The 8,840-nt window shown below is 48.9% G+C and overlaps 1 protein-coding gene across 1 annotated transcript in view; it reads left to right on the top strand.

Annotated features, from left to right (window-relative positions):
- LOC114551546 (striatin) overlaps positions 1-8,598 on the top strand; it is an 84,596-nt gene extending 75,998 nt beyond the window's left edge. The window contains exons 15-18 of the mRNA XM_028572570.1: positions 1-93; positions 1,729-1,830; positions 4,215-4,301; positions 8,400-8,598. The exon at positions 1-93 is cut by the window's left edge and continues 48 nt beyond it. Coding sequence (XP_028428371.1) covers positions 1-93; positions 1,729-1,830; positions 4,215-4,301; positions 8,400-8,569 — 452 coding nt within the window. The 3' untranslated portion in view covers positions 8,570-8,598. The remainder of the gene's footprint in view (positions 94-1,728; positions 1,831-4,214; positions 4,302-8,399) is intronic.
- Positions 8,599-8,840: the final 242 nt, after the last annotated feature.

The raw sequence follows: 8,840 nt of genomic DNA, 5'->3' as shown, positions 1-8,840 counted from the left end.
ACATGGTGGCCTCTTTCAGCAGTGGCCACATCGGCCTCTTCAACATGGAGACGCAGCAGCTGGTCCTGAAGCTGGACTCGGCCGGACCGCCAGGTACGTTCAGTCACACCACAACCAATCAACACTTGCACTTACCCCAGCTACGTACTCCTGGCTGGACATAGCTTCACCGTCTGATCCTGGCTCGGCAAACGTGCAACCGATTAAGCCGCGATGAGCGGACCACACTAAGTCAAGCTGCGCTTTTTCAGTTAGCCTGGATTTCTTTATTCTACTTTTGTGCAACAGGCCCCCGATATAATAATACAAGTAAACAGGATAATTATGATATAAATGCGGATACTAAACACATTCTGTGCATGTCCCTCAAACGGTATATATAAAAGAACACAAATAAACCAAAAAAATAGAGAAATTAAAATGATAATCTATACAATTTTCTATTTATTGTTCCTTGTATTGGGGCAAGACAAGACCTATTTAGCTGCTAGCCATGTCGTGTTTTTATCTTCCCCTAATAGAAAAGGAAGCTTTTTGTCCTCAGTGTAGGTAGTGAAGCCTGGTATACGTTTTTCAAATTTTTGGAAATATTTGTTTCTTAAGCCTTCATATTTATCATCATACATAGGAAATGTAATTGTGTTTGGATATATCCCGGTGGCAGTGTGTACAGACTCGTTCCTCTCTTGGTCTCCACACTTTTAAATGTCGACCTCTTTCAATTTCAAGCTCGTGGTCACTGACTCTGTATTTTGTTAAAATTCGTATTTCTTTTGGATTTTTTGGTTTGAGATATTCGACCAATTTGATATCTGTGTTCAGGGATTGATAACAGGAGTTTGTGTTGTATTTCATTTTCATTTTGCCATTGTTCTGCATACTCGTCTTTTAATTTAGTTTCAAATCTTTTGATTGAAGACTGAGGATTGTGTCTGTGGCGGCTCTGAGGCTCAGTGTACCTGTCTCTCTCTCTACCTGTCTGTCTATTACTGACTGTGTTTAGCTCAGTGTACCTCCGAGCCAGCTGGTTGAGGGGGTGTACATCTGAACTCTGCTGGTTGCTCAGGAGAGCTTTGTATGCGATGGAATTTTTATCAGCTTGATTTAAATGCTGCCAAAATTTAATTGACCTTTTTTGGATTTGAATTTTCAGAGGGAATATAGTATCACTCTCTCTCTTTCACTGTCCCTCTCTCTCTCTATCACTGTCCCTCTCTCTCTATCACTGTCCCTCTCTCTCTCTATTACTGTCCCTCTCTCTCTATCACTGTCCCTCTCTCTCTCTATTATTGTCCCTTTCTCCATCTCTCTCTCTATCACTGTCCCTCTCTATCATTGTCCCTCTCTCTCTCTATTATTGTCCCTTTCCCTCTCTCTCTATCACTCTCTCTATCACTGTCCCCCCTCTCTCTCTCTCCATCTCTCTCTCTCTATCACTGTCCCTGTCTCTCTATCATTGTCCCTCTCTCTCTCTCTATTATTGTCCCTTTCCCTCTCTCTCTATCACTCTCTCTATCACTGTCCCCCCCCCTCTCTCTCCATCTCTCTCTCTCTATCACTCTCTCTCTCTATCACTGTCCCTCTCTCTCTTCCTCCCTCTCTCTCTCTCTCCCGCTCTGTTCCCTTAATTCCTCTGAGATAAACCCATTGCTCACTAAGGTCTTTTCCAGATTGTTTAGCATCAGATGCTAACGTTGTCCTTTCTCTCTCACGTCCGCCTCCACACAGAAGCTCCCTGCCAGATCAACAAAGTGCTGAGTCATCCCACGCTGCCGATCACCATCACAGCCCAGGAGGACCGGCACATCCAGTTCTTCGATAACAACACAGGTAACACACCAGCTGCCGCGGAGGAGGCTCTCTTCTGTCTCGGTTGCATTTAAAGGGACACAACGCCAGTTTTTTTTGTTGTTGCTAAAGACTGTTTGCTGCGTGGCAAGTCATTAAACTGCGTCCCTGTTTCCTTCACTTGCCTCCTTTCCTCGCGTCTTAGCGGTTTCAGAGATATGAGACGTCATTTCCTCTGAAGCGCCACGTGAATTTGTCAGCAGAATTTGGGCGGATTTCGCAACTCCTCCAGCTGCACGGCTTTCAGGAAGGCTCCTCTCTGGATCCTCGCTCCTCCTCAGAGATCCCTCTTCTATCCTCTCTCATAGCTCCTTAGAGATCACTCCTCCATCCTCTCTCATAGCTCCTTAGAGATCCCTCCTCCATCCTCTCTCATAGCTCCTCAGAGATGCCTCCTCCATCCTTGATCATAGCTCCTCAGAGATCCCTCCTCCATCCTCTCTCATAGCTCCTCAGAGATCCCTCCTCCATCCTCAATCATAGCTCCTTGGAAATCTCTCATCCATCCTCTTGCATAGCTCCTCAGATATATCTCCTCCATCCTCTCTCATAGCTCCTCAGAGATCTCTCCTCCATCCTCTCTCATAGCTCCTCAGAAATCCCTCTTCCATCCTCTCTCATAGCTCCTCAGAGATCCCTCCATCCTCGAACATAGCTCCTCAGCAATCCCTCCTCCATCCTTGATCATAGCACCTCAGAGATCCCTCCTCCATCCTCTCTCATAGCTCCTCAGAGATCCCTTCTCCATCCTCTCTCATAGCTCCTCAGAGATCTCTCCTCCATCCTCTCTCATAGCTCCTCAGAGATCCCTCCATCCTCAAACATAGCTCCTCAGCATTCCCTCCTCCATCCTTGATCATAGCTCCTCAGAGATCCCTCCTCCATCCTCTCTCATAACTCCTCAGAGATCCCTTCTCCATCCTCTCTCATAGCTCCTCAGAGATCTGTCCTCCATCCTCTCTCATAGCTCCTCAAAGATCCCTCTTCCATCCTTGATCATAGCTCCTCAGAGATCCCTCCTCCATCCTCAATCATAGCTCCTTGGAGATCCCTGCTCCATCCTCTCTCATAGCTCTTCAGAGATCCCTCCGCCATTCTCTCTCATAGCTCTCTCTCAAAGTTTTATCAAATCGGGGATTTGGAGAATGGTGACGCCCCTTTTTGTAACCTCTGAGACCTGGGCACCGATTGGTTGAGAGTCTTCGTGAGTTTTTGTCTTAAAGAATCAAACCTCCTTCGACAATGTAGAAAAGAGAAGAACTGATGGAGCACCTTTGATTCTGCTGCAGGGGTTTATTTCTTTATGTGTGCTAGGGCAGTGTTTCTCAAATGGGGCTCCGTGTCCCCCTAGGGGTACTTTGGAGGACTGTAGGGGTACGTGTCCCCCTATGGGTAGTTTGGAGGACTGCAGGGGGTACCTGTCCCCCTAGAGGTACTCAGGGGGACTGCAAGGGGTACCTGTCCCCCTAGGGGTACTCTGGAGGACTGCAGGGGGTACCTGTCCCCCTAGGGGTACTTTGGAGGACTGCAGGGGGTATGTGTCCCCCTAGAGGTACTCTGGGGTACTGCAAGGGGTACCTGTCCCCCTAGGGGTACTCTGGAGGACTGCAGGGGGTAGGTGTCCCCCTAGTGGTACTCTGGAGGACTGCAGGGGCACGTGTCCCCCCTAGGGGTACTCTGGAGGACTGCAGGGGGCGTGTCCCCTAGTGGTACTCTGGAGGACTGCAGGGGGTGCGTGTCCCCTAGGGGTACTCTGGAGGACTGCAGGGGGTACGTGTCCCCCTAGAGGTCCTCTAGAGGACTGCAGGGGGTACGTGTCCCCCTAGGGGTACTCTGGAGGACTGCAGGGGATACGTGTCCCCCTAGTGGTACTCTGGAGGACTGCAGGGGGTACGTGTCCCCCTAGGGGTACTCTGGAGGACTGCAGGGGGTACGTGTCCCCCTAGAGGTCCTCTAGAGGACTGCAGGGGGCGTGTCCCCTAGGGGTACTCTGGAGGACTGCAGGGGTGCGTGTCCCCCAGAGGTCCTCTGGAGGACTGCAGGGGGTAGGTGTCCCCGTAGTGGTACTCTGGAGGACTGCAGGGGGTACGTGTCCCCCTAGTGGTACTCTGGAGGATTGCAGGGGGTACGTACGATTTTTTTGCAAAATGTTTTTCAGTTTAAAGTCTTTTTCCAAGGTTTCTGTCGGCTTTTTCTATCATCATTTCTCCTCCTCTCTCTCTCTCTCTCTCTCTCTCTCTCTCCTCTTTCCTGATTGTAAATCAATCTGTGCTGCATTTTTTTTTGGTATGAAAGGTGCTATCTTATAAAAAAATAAATAAATAAAGATTATAATTGTGTGTGTGTGTGTGTGTTCTGACTTGAAGGTAAAGTGATCCACTCGATGGTGGCCCACCTGGACTCTGTCACGTGTCTGGCCGTGGATCCCAACGGACTCTACCTCATGTCAGGAAGTGAGTATTCAGCCTACAGACCAGAAACATCTCACATTTAATATACAGTACATCAGCATTTGTCCTGGGGTTGTGGGTGACTTAAGCTGCAGCTAGCTGCAGTCTTCTCCTGAACAGAAGTGGCGCTAATGAGCAAAGGCTACCGACGTTGCTATTTCTACTGACTAGAACAAGAAGAAAAACGTAAACAACGTCAGAACCAAAGGGGGGGTAAGCTTCGCTTCAGAACTCAAACTTCCTATGGCGCCATTTTGATGCTACAAAGGTATCACCTCCCGTTAGCATCCCATTGACTCCCATTCATTTTGACTTCACTTTTTCAGCGAATAACTTTACATCTGAAGCATTTAAAGACTTTGTTTGTCCGTTGTTTATTTCTAAAGAAACACGACAATGTATAAAAGGCTCCATTACCTTGTACCTCATGTTATGGCTCCATAGCAGACGCTTTTATAAAAATAGGCTAACGATTGTGTCGCATAGTAGAGGAATTACCGTATAGTACAGGCAAAACTCACAGGCAGTTTGGACTTCCATTAGCTGTTTAGGTTTAATTACTAATGTTAACTAGCATTTTAGTGATCAGTAATTACTAATGTTAACTAGCATGTTAGTGATCAGTAATTAGCCTGTGTCTATGTTATCTCCTTACATATACCTACACTCTCCGTCTCTGTAAGATTGGGAATGATTGAGATTTCTCTCTCACAGCTACCAGAAGACTTCACACTTTCAGACACGTTGCTCACGTCACATCTACGTTGTCTCTCTCAGTTGGAGGCTGCTCAGTAAAGCAAGAGATCACCGGAAAAGTGCATCTAATATCCTTCACTGGTCTCCGTCCAGAGACACGGGGTCTATTGGTCCATTATATATATACTGTCTATGGGCAGAACTGGCAGCAGCAGCATTGCCGTCAATGCTTCGATTTGATTGGATGATCTACTTGGTGCGATCCAGCCTTTCATTCACCATAACAGAGCTCCTCTTAACCCAGTAAGTTTACCAGAGAGACTTGCAGTCCCTCTCTGAGAGTCCTGGTATCATCTTGGATGCTTCAACTGTAAAAACCCCTTTAGATGCGCGTGTTTAGGCGTCCTTCCTCATGAAAACGTAACGTTAAAACAAAAGCCATTTCCCCCCCCCGTACGTTGTGTCTCTTTGTAGTCAAGGTGGTGTGTTTCTTTTCGTTGTTTTCTTTGGGGTTGTTTTGGGTCTCTTTTTCACTTCATTTAGGACTGTTATTAATCTCCATATCTGTGTCTGAAATGTTGTCAAAGCTAGAGCAGCTAATATAGCAGCTAATAGAGCAGCTAATAGAGCAGCTAATAGAGCAGATCATAGAGCAGCTTATAGAGCAGATCATAGAGCAGATCATAGAGCAGATCATAGAGCAGATCATAGAGCAGCTAATAGAGCAGATCATAGAGCAGATCATAGAGCAGATCATAGAGCAGATCATAGAGCAGATCATAGAGCAGCATCATAGAGCAGATAATAGAGCAGATCATAGAGCAGCTAATAGAGCAGATCATAGAGCAGATCATAGAGCAGATCATAGAGCAGCTAATAGAGCAGATCATAGAGCAGATCATAGAGCAGCTAATATAGCAGCTAATAGAGCAGATCATAGAGCAGCTAATAGAGCAGATCATAGAGCAGCTAATAGAGCAGATCATAGAGCAGATAATATAGCAGCTAATAGAGCAGATCATAGAGCAGATCATAGAGCAGATCATAGAGCAGATCATAGAGCAGCTAATAGAGCAGATCATAGAGCAGATCATAGAGCAGCTAATATAGCAGATCATAGAGCAGATCATAGAGCAGCTAATAGAGCAGATCATAGAGCAGATCATAGAGCAGCTAATAGAGCAGCTAATAGAGCAGCTAATACAGCAGCTAATAGAGCAGATCATAGAGCAGCTAATAGAGCAGATCATAGAGCAGATCATAGAACAGCTAATAGAGCAGATCATAGAGCAGATCATAGAGCAGATAATAGAGCAGCTAATAGAGCAGAAAATAGAGCAGCTAATAGCAGCTAATAGAGCAGATAATAGAGCAGATAATAGAGCAGATAATAGAGCAGCTAATAAAGCAGCTAATAAAGCAGCTAATAGAGCAGATAATAGAGCAGCTAATAAAGCAGATAATAGAGCAGCTAATAGAGCAGCTAATAGAGCAGCTAATAGAGCAGCTAATAGAGCAGCTAATGGAGCAGATAATAGAGCAGATAATGGAGCAGATAATGGAGCAGCTAATAGAGCAGCTAATGGAGCAGCTAATGGAGCAGCTAATAGAGCAGCTAATGGAGCAGCTAATGGAGCAGCTAATAGAGCAGCTAATGGAGCAGCTAATGGAGCAGCTAATGGAGCAGATAATGGAGCAGCTAATGGAGCAGCTAATGGAGCAGCTAATGGAGCAGCTAATGGAGCAGCTAATGGAGCAGCTAATGGAGCAGCTAATGGAGCAGCTAATAGAGCAGCTAATAGAGCAGCTAATGGCAGATAATGGAGCTAATGGAGCAGCTAATAGAGCAGCTAATGGAGCAGCTAATGGAGCAGCTGGGCAATAATGGAGCAGCTAATGGAGCAGCTAATGGAGCGCAATGGAATAATGGAGCAGCTAATGGAATAATAGAGCAGCTAATGGAGCAGCTAATGGATAATGGAGCAGATAATAGAGCAGATAATGGAGCAGATAATAGAGCAGCTAATGGAGCAGCTAATGGAGCAGCTAATGGAGCAGCTAATAGAGCAGCTAATAGAGCAGCTAATGGAGCAGCTAATGGAGCAGCTAATGGAGCAGCTAATGGAGCAGCTAATGGAGCCGATAATGGAGCCGATAATGGAGCAGCTAATGGAGCAGCTAATGGAGCAGCTAATGGAGCAGATAATGGAGCTCTCAGCTAATGGAAGCTAATAGAGCAGACTAATAGAGTCAGATAATGGAGCAGCTTAATGGAGCAGCTAATGGACAGCTAATAGAGCAGCTAATCTGATAATGGACTCATGGAGCAGCTAATGGAGCAGCTAATAGAGCATTCCCTAGAGCTTTAATAGAGCTCCTAATAGAGCTCTCCCCCCTCTCCTCCCTCTCTCTAATCCCCCCTCTCCTCCCTCTCTCTCCCCCTCTCTCTCTCCCCCTTCTCAGATAATCCCTCAGCTAATAGAGCAGATAATCCTCCTCCCTCTCTCTCTCTCCTCTCTCTCCTCCTCCCTGAAGAAGTCTCTACAGCTGTCTGATCTCTCTCTCCTGTTCTCTCCTCCTCCCCTGACCTCTCTGATCACCAGACTCATCTCCCTCTCTCTCCTCCCCCTCCTCTCTCCCCTCTCTCTCTCTCTCTCTCTCCCCCTCCTCCTCCTCTCCTCCCCCCTCTCTCCTCCTCTCCTCTCTCCCCCCCCTCCCTCTCCTCTCTCTCTCTCCCTCTCCCCCTCTCTCTCCCCCCTTCTCTCCTCCCTCTCTCTCCTCCACTATACCTCTCTCCTCCTCCCTCTCTCTCTCTCCCTCTCTCTCCTCCTCCCTACCTCTCTCCTCCTCCCTCTCTCTCTCCCTGTCTCTCCTCCTCCCTACCTCTCTGTCTCTCCCTCTCTCTCTCTCCCTCTCTCTCCTCCTCCCTACCTCTCTCCTCCTCCCTCTCTCTCTCTCCCTCTCTCTCCTCCTCCCTACCTCTCTCCTCCTCCCTCTCTCTCTCTCCCTCTCTCTCCTCCTCCCTACCTCTCCCCCCCTCCCTCTTTCCTCTCTCTCTCCCTCTCCCTCTGGCTCCCTCTCCCCCCTCCCTCTCTCTACCCCCTCTCTCCCTATCTCTCTCCCCCTCTCTCCCTATCTCTCCCCCCTCTCTCCTCCTCCCTCTCCCTCCCTTTCTCTCTCTCTCCCCTCTCCCTCCCTCCCCCTCCTCTCTCTCCCCCCCCCCTCTCCCTATCTCTCCCCCCCCCTCCCTCTTTCCTCTCTCTCTCCCTCTCCCTCTGGCTCCCTCTCCCCTTCCCTCTCTCTACCCACTCTCTCCCTCTCTCTCTCTGCCCCTCTCTCCCTATCTCTCCCCCCCTCCCTCTCTCTCCCTCCTCCTCTCCCCTTCCTCTCCCTCCCTCCCCCCAGGTCATGACTGCTCCATCCGTCTGTGGAACATGGAGAGTAAGACCTGCATCCAGGAGTTCACGGCTCACCGTAAGAAGTCGGAGGAGTCCATCCACGACGTGGCCTTCCACCCCACCAAGAGCTACATCGGCAGCGCCGGCGCCGACGCGCTCGCCAAGGTCTTCGTATGACAACCAACCAGCCAGGGAGGGGTCCTGGGTCTGGACCGGGGAAGGGTCCTGGGTCTGCACCGGGGAGGGGTCCTGGGTCTGGACCGGGAAGGGGTCCTGGGTTTGGACCAGGAAGGGGTTCTGGGTCTGGACCGGGGAGGGGTTCTGGGTCTAGACCAGGAAGGGGTCCTGGGTCTGGACCAGGAAGGGGTCCTGGGTCTGGACCGGGGAGGGGTCCTGGGTCTGGACCGGGAAAGGGTCCTGGGTCTGGAACTGGAAGGGGTCCTGGGTC

Source organism: Perca flavescens, unplaced genomic scaffold, assembly GCF_004354835.1.
Source record: "Perca flavescens isolate YP-PL-M2 unplaced genomic scaffold, PFLA_1.0 EPR50_1.1_unplaced_scaf_15, whole genome shotgun sequence".
NCBI classification, from domain to species: Eukaryota; Metazoa; Chordata; class Actinopteri; order Perciformes; family Percidae; genus Perca; species Perca flavescens.
The sequence above is the reverse complement of the archived record's forward strand: the minus strand, read 5'-3'. Positions and strand labels throughout refer to the sequence as shown.